Source organism: Zea mays, chromosome 1 (genome assembly GCF_902167145.1).
Source record: "Zea mays cultivar B73 chromosome 1, Zm-B73-REFERENCE-NAM-5.0, whole genome shotgun sequence".
In the NCBI taxonomy this organism is placed as follows: domain Eukaryota; kingdom Viridiplantae; phylum Streptophyta; class Magnoliopsida; order Poales; family Poaceae; genus Zea; species Zea mays.
The window spans coordinates 63,642,671-63,657,781 of record NC_050096.1 but is presented as its reverse complement, the minus strand read 5'-3'; the positions used below and the strand labels follow the sequence as shown (position 1 = coordinate 63,657,781).

At 44.6% G+C, this 15,111-nt stretch overlaps 1 protein-coding gene across 4 annotated transcripts; it reads right to left on the bottom strand.

The window, feature by feature from the left end:
• Positions 1-6,882: 6,882 nt before the first annotated feature.
• Positions 6,883-10,197, bottom strand: LOC100382085 (calcium ion binding). Of its 4 annotated transcripts, NM_001174848.2 has the most exons (7): positions 9,765-10,087; positions 9,441-9,527; positions 9,119-9,352; positions 8,891-8,993; positions 7,965-8,194; positions 7,588-7,672; positions 6,948-7,507 (listed from the first exon to the last, which is right to left on the bottom strand). In NM_001174848.2, exons 1-7 carry the CDS (start codon positions 10,076-10,078, stop codon positions 7,499-7,501), a joined length of 1,062 nt encoding a protein of 353 aa, NP_001168319.2. In that variant the 5' UTR covers positions 10,079-10,087; the 3' UTR covers positions 6,948-7,498. The 4 variants fall into 4 exon arrangements, with proteins under 4 accessions (XP_008643779.1, XP_020393493.1, XP_035815057.1 ...); XM_008645557.4 differs by lacking the exon at positions 7,588-7,672 and having other exon boundaries at positions 6,883-7,587; positions 9,765-10,197; XM_020537904.3 differs by having other exon boundaries at positions 6,883-7,672; positions 9,765-10,169.
• Positions 10,198-15,111: the final 4,914 nt, after the last annotated feature.

Genomic DNA, 15,111 nt, shown 5'->3' with positions numbered 1-15,111 from the left:
GCATCCGTTCAACATGTATACGAAGTGAAGTGAACCAAACAAGAGTTGCATTAAGACTCCGATCCACGGGTGCGGTTACATGCCGGCGTACGCCAACCAAACAGACGGAATGTGACACGTTGACTAGCTAATATATGTCAGAAGTAGTGGTCATAAAACGTAACAATATGTGACGCTACAAATCTTTTGTCACAAAAGATATAGGCATTTTGTGACAGCGGACCATAAAACTATCATGAGGTACTTTATGTGACAATCATTTTGTGACGACCCTGTGACGCGGGGATTTTAGTCATAACATACTTTTTATGACTAATCTATAATATATTAAAGCACCAGTTTCAACGGTCGTTCCGCGTCATCTTTTTATAAATAACCCCTCACATCTATTTTAAATTACCCGTTGCACGCTCGTCCCCTCCACGCAACCAATCTCCACGTCCCAAACCACACCTCCACATATAGATAGCCAAACGGTGGGTCGGCATGGGCCACTAGGCCCGACGCTCGCGAGCCACGGCTCCGACCTGCTGACCGTGCCAGGCCGACCCGTTAGCCCATCGAGCCATTTGGTTAAATCAGCGTAAAATGTTAAAAAGCGGTGAAGGAGGTGGGATTCGAACCCACACCCTGATGGAAGAAGGACAAGAACACTAGATGAAGCCATATAACTAGTAGAACATCATGCTCAGGTGTTTTTAATATTGAATATAAATTATACATATGTATATATGTTTTTTTTAAAATAAAAAATATAAACGTGTCAGGTCAGGCCATCACTACGAGTCGAGGCTACGGCCTAAGCACGACACGACGATTGTGACGGGCTAACCCAGGCACTATTAAATGGGTCGTGTCTGCCGTGCCTCGGGCCGGTCCGCCAGACACGACCCATTTGACCATCTATACCTCCGCACGATAATGATGGTCCTCACCTCAGTTGTTGTCACCTCGTTCACCATCCTGCTTCTTTTCTCTCTCTCCCCTCATGCCTCCGCCTTCGTGCCACCCCATTCTCGGCAAAGGGCATGGGAGCAGGCGCCTCCTCCCCATATTCATTCGACACCAGCCCTAAGCCGCATAATGGCTATTGCACGTCCACGAGGACGTTTCACAGCATGCACGCATCATCCTTCTGCCACGGTGTCGACTCAGTATGCTTCTACCACTTCTATGTACATGTCACCCATCCTTCTGCCATTGCAAAAATTATTGTGTTGTTCCTCTGTTGTTCTGGGTGTTAGCTTTTTGTTGTGCTAAGGACTGAACATAATTTGGGTGTGTTAATACTTTATTTATTGTCTGCACATGGTTTGTGTTCTTCTAATGATGGCTCATGGATCCTGCAAAATATGTGTTAGGATTTGGAGATCCATGCGGGCACTACCACAGGATGCTCGTCCCTTGTGTTCTTGGCTCTTGCATGCATTAGATCGTTTCTGAGACCACATTGGCGTAATGGACTCCATGGTGTTTGAGGTTGCTGTATTGAATGGAGTAGCAATGATTTATCATGCTAACAGTAAAAGGAAAGGTTATTTGTTGGTTTAAAGCGTTAGTAACTACTACGAAGTACCATAATTTGTATGGAGCGCATCTAGTTTTTATTAATGCCTGACTTTAGCAACCACTCCTTATTTTGATCTATCTTTTTTATAAGTTTGAGTTCATGTGACTTATTTTAGAAACTTGAGCTCACAAACTTCCTCTTATTTGGTCTCTGTATGGTGGAATTATGTCATTCTATAATCTCTGTCCGTTCAGTTAGTCGTTGTGAACTCTCTTCTAATCACTCCCTTCATTGGTCGTGTTGTACCAAGACATATTGGATGGAGTAAACAACAACATCAGATAGTTAAATAAAAAAAATACGCAGAGAGCAGAGACAATTAATAAAAAATCTTGATATATTTTTGGTGGATAGTTTACGCGGTATTGTTGTGAGTCGTCGTAACGCACGGGCAACCGACTAGTTTCATACTTTACATGAAAGATTCGGTTTGGCATAAAAGCCAAGATTTCTTGTAGTGGTACTCTTCCTATGTACCTTACATCCAACATTGTCGGCATCAGAATATCTAATAAGATCAAAGTTTGACCCCTTAGGATACTGAAGCTCAGAATAAGGAGCTTGTACTAAATACCTTATGATTCTCTTCACGACACTTGCAGTTGATCTGGTTCAAGTCTTCATGGGCCTGCATATTCTCTTGGAAGCGATGATGTAAGTCGATCAAATAGTAGTTTTATCATCATAATGTTCGGGGTAGGTGTTGCGTAGACTTGTCGACCATAAAAACCAACCATCTAAATTTGGTCATGGATGGATCTGTCATGCTCTCAAAGATCATTAACTACTCATCAATGCTTTAGTGACTAGGCACTATGATCATTCTCTTCTACGAGAGGTGGGTTGTTGAGATTTCTCTAGTCCCTTGCTGCCTCATCTTCCTTGTCCATAGTGAGGTGACCATCTTGGCACCCATCGATTGAGTTAGCTATGAACAAAAACTAGGCCTCTAGTTAATTAGTTCAACCCAAGTCTGAGTCAAAGTCAAAGGTAGAGTTGGGAAACCATCTAAATTAGGTCTGAGTCCGGGTCAAAGTTGAGACTAAAATCAAATCCAAGTCCAAGTCAAAGTCGAGGTTAGAGTTAAATCTTAGTGTGAGTTGAAGTTGAGGTTGGAGTTGAATCTGAGTCTAAGTCTAAGTCGAGACTGAAGTCAAATTCAAGTCTGAGTCAAAGTCAAGGTTGGAGTTGAATCTGAGTCCAAATCGAAGTCTAGACTAGAGTCATATCCAAGTCCGAGTCAAAGTCGAGGATCTAAGAGATCCAGAGCCATCGTAATGGAGGTTGAATCATAATAATCTTAATCATATGGCGTTGAATGTACTAGAGGGTCTGGGATGAGCTCAATGTCATAGATGGAGATTTCACCGAGCATGTTGGTGACAAATCCTAAAGAACCACACATGGATTTGTCTTCTAGTGCAAACTTCACAGATGTTGTCAACTCTTCATTGATCTTTGCGCTCCTCTATGTGGCGCATTAACTATCGAAGATGGTTCGATAGCGAATATATATGTTATGACACAAGATTGAAAGTTAAAGGTTAAGGCATGAGAGACACAAAGATTTATACATGTTCTAGCTCTGAATGTGAGATAATACCCTATGTCTTGTGTATGGTGAATTTGGTGTATCTTCTTATGATGATGTAGGGGTTCCCCGACCCTTTTTTATATCCGAAGGACAGACGATAGTTATGTTGGTCACTTGTTTTCAATTATTGTATACAATCAAAAACAAGGCAACACAATATTAAAGAGGTATTATCCTTCGTTCTTGAAGTGTTCGTCCTTCGGGACATCTCACTCAAGTACGAAGGTCATTATATACAATTCATGGGATTAACAAATGATATAAATAAAGATTACACACGAGATTGTAATGAAGCTAAATAAGATAACTCATCTCAAATAATTTTGGATTTCCTTTCTTCATATGAAACAAATTTACAATAGTACCTTCGACTTTTTGATGAGAGAAAACACGAAGGTGCTTCGAAGAAAAGATTACACAGAGCTGTTACCCTTGATCCCTAAAAGGTCATTTATGGAGGGCACTATTCATCTATTTATAGTGTAGGGGTACAACTTCGGGTGAAGTTACAAACATATCCACAAAACTTGTACATGTGGTTTACAAATGATGCAAGGACAGTATCATCTTCTGCTTTTATTGTTTTGGCTATAGAATCTTGTGAACACCTTCTTCTATCCTTGCTTCACTTCTGCTTTCGTTTCCTTGTATAGTTATGAAGAAGCTAATATCTTCGTCTTTCTCCCTGGTCTGTTCTAAAGGTATTCAGCACTGAAGCACCTGCAACACTTAAGGATGTACTAACAACCAATGGTTAAATGTGTTTTTAAAGACCTTCAAAAGACAAAGGGCCCCAACATGTTTACATGATAGACACAGAGTCAGTTACTAAGTTCATAACGGAAGTAAATTAGTTATCGAGTTGTACATGAGTCCAACTCTACGTTTGTAGGCTTATCTCTTATTCAGTTGATATCTTTACCATATATGCGATTCTAGAAACCTCTTGACTATGGGCTCCCTCCTAGACTTATTGCCAAATCTTTGGGCTCGCCGCCAAGTCCATGAGCCCTTCTGTTCAGACTCTTCTTTGTGAAGCCTGGCTTAGTAGGCATGGCACATATCTTTCATAAAAGTGTTGATGACACTCATAATGGGGATCACCATGGTTGGTTTAGCTTAAATCGTGAAGTGGACAACGCCCAATTTAGGTAAATTAACACAACATACCTTTATATAGGGCTTGTATTATATAGGCTAGACAAGTAGTCTTATTAAGATTTGTCGGGGACCATAATTAGGGCTACCCCCAAGACTCCTAATCTCAGCTGGTAACCCCCATCAGCACAAAGCTGCAAAGGCCTGATGGGCGCGATTCCGGTCAAGGCTCCGTCCACTCAAGGGATACGATCTCGTCTCGCCCGAGCCCAGCCTCGGGCAGGAACAGTAGACCAAGGCAGATTCACGCCTCGCCCGAGGGTCTCCTCAAGCAACGGACGTACCTTCGACTCGCCCGAGGCCCAGCTCGGGCAGGCTTCGCGGAGAAGCAACCTTGGCCGGTTCGCTACGCCAACCGACTGTATCGCAGGAGCATTCAATGCAAGGATCGCCTGACACCTTATCCTGACGCACGCTCCTCAGTCGACAAGGCCGAAGTGACCGCAGACACTTCGCCCCTCCGCTGGCTGACCTGACAGGAAAACAGCGCCGCCTGCGCTGCTCCGACTGCTGTGGCACCCATCAGGGTGAGGTTGACAGCCGCCAAGACCGGCCTCAGGCGCCATAGAAAGCTCTGCCTCGCCCGACCCCAGGGCTCAGACTCAACCTCGACCTCGGACGACGGACTCCGCCTCGCCCGACCCCTGAGCTCGGACTCAGCCTTGATCTCGGAAGACGGTCTCCGCCTCGCCCGACCCCTGAGCTCGGACTCAGCCTCGACCTCGGAAGACGGTCTCCGCCTCGCCTGACCCCTGAGCTCGGACTCAGCCTCGACTCCGGAAGGCGGTCTCCGCCTCGCCCGACCCCAGGGCTCGGACTCAACCTCGACCTCGGAAGACGGTCTCCGCCTCGCCCGACCCCTGAGCTCGGACTCAGCCTCAACTCCGGAAGGCGGTCTCCGCCTCGCCTGACCCCAGGGCTCGGACTCAACCTCGACCTCGGAAGACGGACTCCGCCTCGCCCGACCCCTGAGCTCGGACTCAGCCTCGACCTCAGACGACGGTCTCCACCTCGCCCAACCCCCGGGGCTCGGACTCAACCTCGACCTCGGGCGACGGTCTCCGCCTCGCCCGACCCCAGGGCTCGGGCTCAACCTCGACCTCGGAGGAGTCACCGCCTCGCCCGACCTCGGGCTCGGACCAACCACGTCACAGGGGGGCCATCATTACCCTACTCCTAGCTAGCTCAGGCTACGGGGAACAAGACCGGCGTCCCATCTGGTTCGCCCCGGTAAACAAGTAATGATGGCACCCCGCGTGCTCCATGACGACGGCGGCTCTCAGCCCCTTACGGAAGCAAGGAGACGTCAGCAAGGATCCGACAGCCCCGACAGCTGTACTTCCACGGGGCTCAAGCGCTCCTCCGACGGCCACGACATCACATGAACAGGGCGCCAAAACCTCTCCGACAGCCACGACGACATGTACATAGGGCTCTGACTCCCCTTTGCTAGACACGTTAGCACATTGCTACACCCCCCATTGTACACCTGGGCCCTCTCCTTACATCTATAAAAGGAAGGTCTAGGGCTCTCGTACGAGAAGGTGGTCGCGCGGGAGAACGGGCTGGCGGACAATCTCTCTCTCTCCCTCGCGAACGCTTGTAACCCCCTACTGCAAGCGCATCCGCCCTGGGCGCAGGACAACACGAGGCCGCGGTTTCTCCTTACTGTTTTCCCCCCTTGTGTTCCGTCTCGCGCCGACCCATCTGAGCTGGGACACGCAGCGACAATTTACGTGTCGGTCCAGAGACCCCCCGGGATCGAAACGCCGACAAGATTATTCATTTTTACTAACATTTTTGTTTAGTATTTATGAACTTGTACAAAATTTATTTAGGTTATTCACCCATCTCTACCTATTTATAAATCCTTTCAAACAAGCACAATTGTTGTTTAAGGGTTTTAGACCAGAACCCCTAGGAAAGAGAGGTGAGGAGTTACCGAATAGAGGCCTTTGGGGCTGGAAAATAAGCTCGAGTATCGCGAGCCGGCTCGAGCTCGGAGCAGCTCAGCTCAGAGCGGCTCGTGAGCCTCGAGCGAGCCATGTCGAGCCTATATTTTGGGCTCGTTGGTAAGCGAGCCGAGCTACGCCAACTGTGATGAATTAATCAATCTGCAGAATCATAATGGATTATTGATTCATTTATTAGTCTTTGATGATAGATATATAACACTTTAAATTTTAGATTGCTCATAATATTACATAACGATTCTATATTTTATATTTAAATGCTATTAATTTAATATATAATGTAATTATATTTACTAAGATGTGGCTCACAAGCTGAGCCAGCTCACGAGCCAACTTCGAGCCGAGCCAAACCTCATCCATGAGCTCGCACAGTAGGCGGCGACTCGAGCTCGATCACCCATCGAGCCAGACCGAGCCGAGCTCGGCTCGTTTTGGTTTACAGCCCTGTTTCCAGCCCTAGAGGCCTTGTTACCATGTGTTTTGTCTAAAGACCTCAAATTTAATTTTCAAAGCTCAAGTTGCTTTTACAGACCATGTTACAGTTCTTTTGGGAGTTGATCAGAAGGACTGCAAGAGCAACACCTATAAAATTAAAAGATAACAACCAATTCATGATATTCTCCACACATAAGCCTCACTGTGCAGGTTGTTTCTTACACACCCATACGAATTAAAAGATAATAACAATTACTGATATTCTCCACACATAAGCCTCACAGTGCTGGTTCATTCTTACACATGCTGTACAGAAGGATGTGACATGTATATGCATTCTAAATCTGCAAACAAATCTTCTCTTGTAAGTTGTGAACTACTTCCTAATTGTAAAATTATGAAAAAAAAAGGTCATGACTTTTTGGCTTTTTCCAGATTATAAGTACACGTGGTAGTATGAATAGATGCGCTGAAATGAACCGTAGGTGTAGTGTCCACCACTGCTGGCTGATTTTAGACGGCTTCTGCAATAACAGCAAACACTACCATGCCAGCTTCAGGTTTAATCAGCTGTCCATGTCAGGCCATCAGGTTGCTAAAAGAGTGAGCTCTGCAAGTCTGCATTATATTTGACGACCAACTAACGTCAATCATCTGTATATACTGGCTTTTGCCAGACTTTGGTGTTCTTTTTGGGATCATCACAAAGGGTTAAATCACTCCCAAATTCTCGCATTGTCTTGATAAATGTCTTTGCTCCTTGCATCATTAGCCTCTCTACCATGAATAACTGATAGTTATTCTCAATTATTGGCTCCAATATGCTACTGAAGTTGGACGAGTACGCTAACTTGTACCTGAATTGTTGCCAAATGAATGAGCAAACACTTTCGGTAAGCACAAAGTGGTTCTTGATATAATAGCACACATAGAGGTAGAAACCTGAATAAGATTTAATCAGCATACAGATTGAAGAACTGACATGACCAGCCACAACAAAACATCTTATTGCTAAGAAATGTTTAACCATGGCAGAATGGAAAGTGAACAGAAATATAAATTTAATTTATTTAAGTAATCCTTAATAATAACAAGAATGAGAACAGCTTTCCAAGTGCACTTACCCAGAAGTGCACTGCAATGCATTAGGATGCAACAGGAAAATAGATGCTAATTTAAACAACGCCAGAAATTCTAGTTGGACAGAGAAATGAGAAAATAGTGCAGATAGTACCTGTCTGACAGAGGGGAAAAGAAGCCTGGAGTTCTTTCATTTGATGCAATGAATAATGTTCGACCTGGTGGAATCCATTGTGCAATTCTTTTTCTAATGTACTCAGGTCGGGTGTCTCTGTCTAGATGAGGATGAAGGCTCCGTTCAACACCAAATCTATCTTTCCGATTTTTCAATAGATCACCACGTCTCACATGAATAGCATCATAATCACCAAGTATTTCTTTCATCTGAAATGGAGGAACTGATTTAGGGGCTGCATCATAGCCTGCAATGTATATTACTGAACATAACAAAAGAGAGAATGGCTTGGTCTAAGAACTTATGTAAAGGAGAATTAACAAGTATCCAAAACCAAACTTCCAAAGATGATGTATGCTAAACATACTTCCAAATCTGATGTATGCTTGACAAGTTACAAATCTATAGATGTCTCTAGGCATGTGCCTTGAGCTAAGTTCTCTTTTTGCCCAGTCAGAAGTCTGTGCAGCCTTGGCATATCATTTTAATGACTTGGCACAAGAAAGAGCAGAAGTAGACAAACCGGTAGCTATACCTGCAGGGTGCTGGTTATATGCTTTGCTTTATGGTTGCAACATCAAAACAACAGCAATTGCAGAACTTACACTATGTTTTGAATGGATAAACTTAAGTCATCAGACATTTATCAAATCAAATGTCAGGATTCAATTAGCAGCAGTAATTCTGCACTTTAGGTATAACATCAAATGGTAATTTAAGGCCAGTGCAGCTTAAGGATTGTATGAAATAACTGGGTGAAATCGTTCCAACAAGAAACAATAAACCCCTAAGAATATGAAATTATGAACATGACCAAAACATTGAGGAAAAGAAACAGAAACATAACCAGTCCATTTCTCAAGTACTTGTCAGACTGCATTAACATGATAGGTGAGAAAAGATACCTTATTTGCTGCATTCCTCAGTTTTTCCGCTGGCATACTTGGCAAAAAGTTGTAGGATAACATCACTGAGCTACGATTCTTGCGATCCTTGCACTCCATAAACCTATATTTCAGATATGAGGTTAATGCTTGGACATAATAATAGATTAAAATTAGCACATGCATTGCTAAAGTCCAAGTGAAGTAAAAACAAGGCCACAATGGCACTACAAGAACCTGTGCGCTTACCAAGCAAGGGGACTTGCAGTGCGATTTATTATGAGAGCTGTTGAGTATATGGAATTTTGTTTGAGTTCACCTCTGCTAATTCCTTGCACATGTGCCACACCTCCCACTTCTAGTTTCATGCTTCTTGATACTATATCGTGCCAGTTTTTTGAGTTGTCCAGAATAACTGGTACTGTTCTTGAGATCTGATCTATATCATATAGAGATTCCATTGCACATGAACTTTCTTCCCATCTACAAAATACTTGCTTTAGATAGTAAAATATGCAAACTTCATTGTGGTAACACAACTGAGAGACAGATGTGGCTAAGAAGCAAAAACCTCTGTTTTGTAGTTGCACCATTTTGGATAATTCCCTTGGTGTTATGCAGTGAACTTAGGCACATTCTTGAGGGCATCACAAATATTCTGCAATGAGACAAAAGTCAGTAGTTTTGCCATTTTTTTCTTGTGTAGTCACAAACCAGCAGCACATTAGCCGGTTCAAGACATTAGCATGACCTATCTTCCTTCTAGGCTTCTAGCATCAGTTTTCTAGTCTCCACATTCCGAATTTCAACTAGATGAAAATTGAGCTAATCCAAAAGAAAGAGGAACTATCCAGTGAGCATAAGCACAGTAAGGTAGTTATTAGTTATTACTTACCTGCCGAGGAAAAGGGCCTCCTCGAGAGCACAGCGGAGGCTGGACTCCTGGTGCCCGAGCCCCGCGCAGGAGCCGCAGTGTTTGCCGGGGCAGTCCACGCGGCTGCCCCAGTAGAGGTACTTGTCACCGCTTCTGGCCCCGGATCTCCATGAACCCGACAGCGTGGCGGTGGGGGACGAGGAGAGGAAGCAAAGGATAGCCAGCGCCACCGCCGCGGCAAAGGCTGTCAGGAGAGTTCTCGCCGGTGGGAGCGGCGGCACCCTCGTCTTGCGACCGCCGCCACCGGCCGCCGTGATCCGGGGAGGGATCGCCATAGGAGTGCGAGGGAGGGCTGGGACCAGGACCAGTGTCAAGGGCTGTCAGTCTGTCACGGATGTGGATGCCAATGGAGATGGTAGGCCGTTCAAAATTAATCGAACGTCTGAAACCAGTCGGCCACCGTGGGTATTATTGTACGGACTACGGAGTAGTATATAAATAAGGATTAGGCTGTCCAGAACTTTAAATTTCTACCCTAAAAAATATTTCATCTTATGGGGTGTTTGGTTTCTAGGGACTAATATTTAGTCCCTTCATTTTATTCCTTTTTAGTATATAAATTACTAAATATAGAAACTAAAATAAAGTTTTAGTTTCTATATTTGACAATTTTAAAACTAAAATAAAATAAAATGGAGGGACTAAACATTAGTCCCTAGAAACCAAATACCCCATTAGTCAGTAAAATTCTCTACCCTATTTCATAATTATTCGTAGTCATATTTACTCAAAATATTTATACTATATCAATTACCACATATATTCTATTATTTATTTTCACCTCTCTTACGTATCCACGCCTAACTGCCAGCCAACGAGGAGAAGAGAGAGATTATCTAGTTAGAGAATACGTGCGCGGGATGTAAGGTTCATCCGGCCAACAAAAAAATTACACCACCTGATTGGTTAACCTGCTCACCATATTCATGTCAGCCTTATGCGTTGACCGTATGTATAGGTAGCCCGAAGCACAGAAAAAAGGCATGACCCAGGCATGGTACGACCCGAAATATTTTAGTGGCGGGCCGGCACGGCCTGATATATCGAGCCGGGTTTGGACCGAGGTCACGGTCCATGGGTGGGCATGAGCACGACCCGTTTAAGGCAGGCACGAAATGACCCATATAGAGGCACGAAAAGGCTCATATCTATACTCTATACTATACACAAATAACCCCTCACAGCTATTTTAAATTAATCCGATGCACGCCTATAGATGGTCAAACGGCGGCCCGGCACGGGCTAGACGCCTCGCGGGCCACAACTCTAGCCCAGGCAGCCCCGTCACAGTTATTTTAAATTAATCCGCGGCACGCCTATAGATGGCCAAACGGCGGCCCGGCACGGGCTAGACGCCTCACGGGCCACAACTCTAGCCCAGGCAGCCCGTCACAGCTATTTTAAATTAATCCACGACACGCCTATAGATGGTCGTCGGCTCATTTGATTAAATCAGCGTAAAATGTTAAAAACGCGGTGCAGGAGGTGGGGTTCGAACCCATGCCCTGACGGAAGTAGGGCGGGAGACACTCGGTAAAACTGTCTAACCAATTGAACATCATGCTCAAATGTTTTTAATATTGAATATAAATTCTATATATATGTATATACATTTTTTGTAAAATAAAAAAATATAGTCGTATCGGGCCGGACCAACCCTACGGGTCGAGGATACAACCCAAGCACGACACGACGTTCTTGGCTCTTACAAGCATTAGGTCGTTTCTGAGACCACATTGGCGCAATGGACTCCATGGTGTTTGAGCCTGCTGAATTGGATGGAGTAACAATGATTTGTCACACTAACAGTAAAATGAAAGGTTATTTGTTGGTTTTAAACGTTAGTAATTGTTACGAAGTAGCATAATTTATATGTAGCGTATCCAGTTTTTATTGATGTCTGACTTTAGCAATCACTCCATATTTTGATCTATATTTTTATAAGTTTGAATTCACGTGACTTATTTTATAAACTTGAGCTCACAAACTTTATCTTATTTAGTCTCTGTATGTTGAAATTATGTCATTTTATAATCTCTATTCGTTCAGTCAGTCATTGGGAACTCTCTTCTAATCGCTCACTTCATTGGTCGTGTTGTACCAAGACATATTGGATGGAGTAAATAATAACATCAGTTAGCCAAATTTTAAAAATATTATACGGAGAGCGGAGACAATCAATAAAAAATCTTGATTTTTTGGTAGATAGTTTACATGTGTATTGTTGTAAGTCGTCGCAACGCACGGGCAACCGACTAGTATTTATTAAAACCACACTTCATTACACATTTTCATGTACTTGATAAAAAACACAAAGCTAGAGATAATGTTAGTTAAATGTTTTTTTGTAGCTTTGAATTAGAGTATGTGATGTAATTTTATTTTTGTTATGAACATTAGATAATGAACTCAACTTAAGAACTTTATATAGATCTGATTATACTCTTTTTCTTTCTAACAAAATGATGTGTAAACGAACTAGTCATTGCATAGCTCTATTAACTTAATACAAATATTAAGTTTGCTTTTGGTCAAATTTATTTGTCTTATCTTTTATTTGTTTTATTAAATTTGTTTTGAATTTCAGGCTCTAATGTGATTTCGGGCCCTGATGTGAATTTCGGGCCGCCCGAAATGAGCCCGGCACGTTTAAGCAATTACGGGCTGGGCCGTGGGCCGGGGGTTAGGCTCGTGGGCCAGCCCGGCATGGCCCGAAATTCAAACGGGTCGGGTGAAAAGGAAATAGGGTCAAACTTTTTTCTAAATAATTTTGGTGGTTGAATTGCCCAACACAAATAATTGGACTAACTAGTTTGCTCTAGAATAAAAGTTCTACAGGTGCCAAAGGTTCAACACAAACCAATAAAAAGATCTGAGTTAGGGTTCAAAAGAAGGAGCAAAAGAAACTGAAGAGGACCCTGGTCTGGTGCATCGGACTGTCCGGTGCGCCACCGGACAGTGTCCGGTGCACCAGGGTGGATCGACCTCAAACTCTTCACCTTCGGGTTTCTCCAGGCGCACTCCGCTATAATTCACCGGACTGTCCGGTGCGCCAAGCGGAGCAACAGCTATTCGCGCAACGATCGACTGCACAGTGCCCTGACAGAGCTACATTTCGCGGCAGAAGTCAGAGCAGGCGCTAGAGGCGCACCGGACAGTGAACAGTGCCTGTCCGGTGCACCAAGATGTCAGAGCTCCAACGGTTGAAACCGTCAGAATCCTAACGGTTGGGTGACGTGGCTGGCGCACCGGACTGTCCGGTGCGCCCATCGACAGCAGCCCAACCCCAACAGTTGGTTTGGTTGTTGGGGCTATAAATACCCCCCAAACCACCACCATTCAAGGTATCCAAGTTTTCAGCCATTGCATTCAATACAAGAGCTCTAGACTTCACTCCAAGACACAAACAAGAGATCAAATCCTCTCCCAAGTCCACAATCACTCCAAACATTTAGTGACTAGTGAGAGAGAGATATTTGTGTTAATTTGAGTTCTTGTCGCTTGGATCGCTTTTCTTCTTCCCCATTTCTTGTTCTCAACACCTTTGTAATCAAAGCAAGAGACACCAAGTTGTGGTGGTCCTTGTGGGGTCTAAGCGACCCAATTGATTGAGGAGAAAAGCTCACTCGGTCTAGGTGACCGTTTGAGAGAGGGAAAAGGTTGAAAGAGACCCGGTCTTTGTGACAAACTCAACGGGGAGTAGGTTTGCAAGAACCGAACCTCGGTAAAACAAATCACCGTGTCATCCGCCTTATTTGCTTGTGATTTGTTTTCGCCCTCTCTTTTGGACTCGACTTTATTTCTAACGCTAACCCCGGCTTGTAGTTGTGCTTAAAGTTTGTAAATTTCAGATTTGCCTATTCACCCCCCTTTAGGCGACTTTCAATTGGTATCAGAGCCCGATACTTCATTAGAGCCTAACCGCTCGAAGTGATGTCGGGAGATCACGCCAGGAAGGAGATGGTGACCGACGAGAAGCCCGCCACAAGCCACGAGAAAGCTCCATCGGGGGAGTCCAGTAACAAGGTGAAGGGACCCCCTTCTCACAACAAGTCGCATCGGAGCGGCGAGAAGAAAAAGAAGATGAAGAAAGTGGTCTACTATGAGACCGACTCTTTGTTGCCATCCACCTCCGGCTCCGACACGCTGTCCGTTACTTCTAAGCGCCATGAACGCAAGAAGTTTAGTAAGATCCTCCTACACTACCCTCACATTTCTAAACATACTCCTTTACTTTCCGTCCCATTAGGCAAACCACCAGTCTTTAATGGTGAAGATTATAGTAGGTGGAGTGATATGATGAGGTATCACCTAACCTCACTCCACACAAGCATATGGGACATTGTTGAATTTGGAGCACAGGTACCATCCGTAGGGGATGAAGATTATGATGCGGACAAAGTCGCCCAAATCCGGCACTTCAATTCCCAAGCAACTACTATACTCCTCACCTCTCTAAGTCGAGAGGAGTATAATAAGGTGCAAGGGTTGAAGAGTGCCAAAGAGATTTGGGACGTACTAAAGACTGCGCACGAAGGAGACGAGGTGACCAAGATCACCAAGAGGGAAACGGTCGAGGGGGAGTTCGGTTGGTTCATGCTCAACTAAGGAGAGGAGCCACAAGCTATGTACAACCGGCTCAAGATCTTGGTCAACCAAGTGCGCAACCTTGGGAGCACAAAATGGGATGACCATGAAATGGTCAAGGTTATTCTAAGATCACTTGTTTTTCTTAATCCTACACAAGTACAATTAATTCGTGGTGATTCTAGATACAAGCTAATGTCGGTTATAGGAAAGTTTGTGAGCTTTGAATTGATGGTCAAAGGCTCTAAACAAATCATCGATCGAGGCGCCACCTCCACACTCGAGGTGCAACACGTCGCATTCAAAGCAACAGAGGAGAAGAAAGAAGAGTCCACGTCAAGTAGGCTCCCCATCGACGCCTCCAAGCTCGACAACAAGGAGATGGCACTAATCATCAAAATCTTTCGCCAAATCCTCAAGCAAAGGAGGGGGAAGGATTACAAGCCCCGCTCCAAGAAAGTTTGCTAAAAATGTGGTAAGCCCGGTCATTTTATCGCTAAATGTCCATTATCTAGTGATAGTGACAGGGGCGACGACAAGAAGAGAAAGAGGAGGGAAAAGAAGAGATACTACAAGAAGAAGGGCGGCGATGCCCATGTATGCCGGGAGTGGGACTCCGATGAGAGCTCCACCGACTCCTCCTCCGACGAGGACACCGCCAACATCACCGTCAACAAGGGTCTCCTCTTCCCCAACGTCGGCCACAAGTGCCTCATGGCAA

Bases quoted from the DNA above. Each gene is read 5' to 3' on its own strand.
- LOC100382085 (XM_008645557.4), bottom strand. From the start codon at position 10,078: ATGGCGATCCCTCCCCGGATCACGGCGGCCGGTGGCGGCGGTCGCAAG. The intron at 9,353-9,440 runs GTTTTTGCTTCT...AGTATTTTGTAG, and splicing joins GGTGCAACTACAAAACAGAG to ATGGGAAGAAAGTTCATGTG. The intron at 7,588-7,964 runs GTACTATCTGCA...GCAACAATTCAG, and splicing joins TTTTCCCCTCTGTCAGACAG to GTACAAGTTAGCGTACTCGT.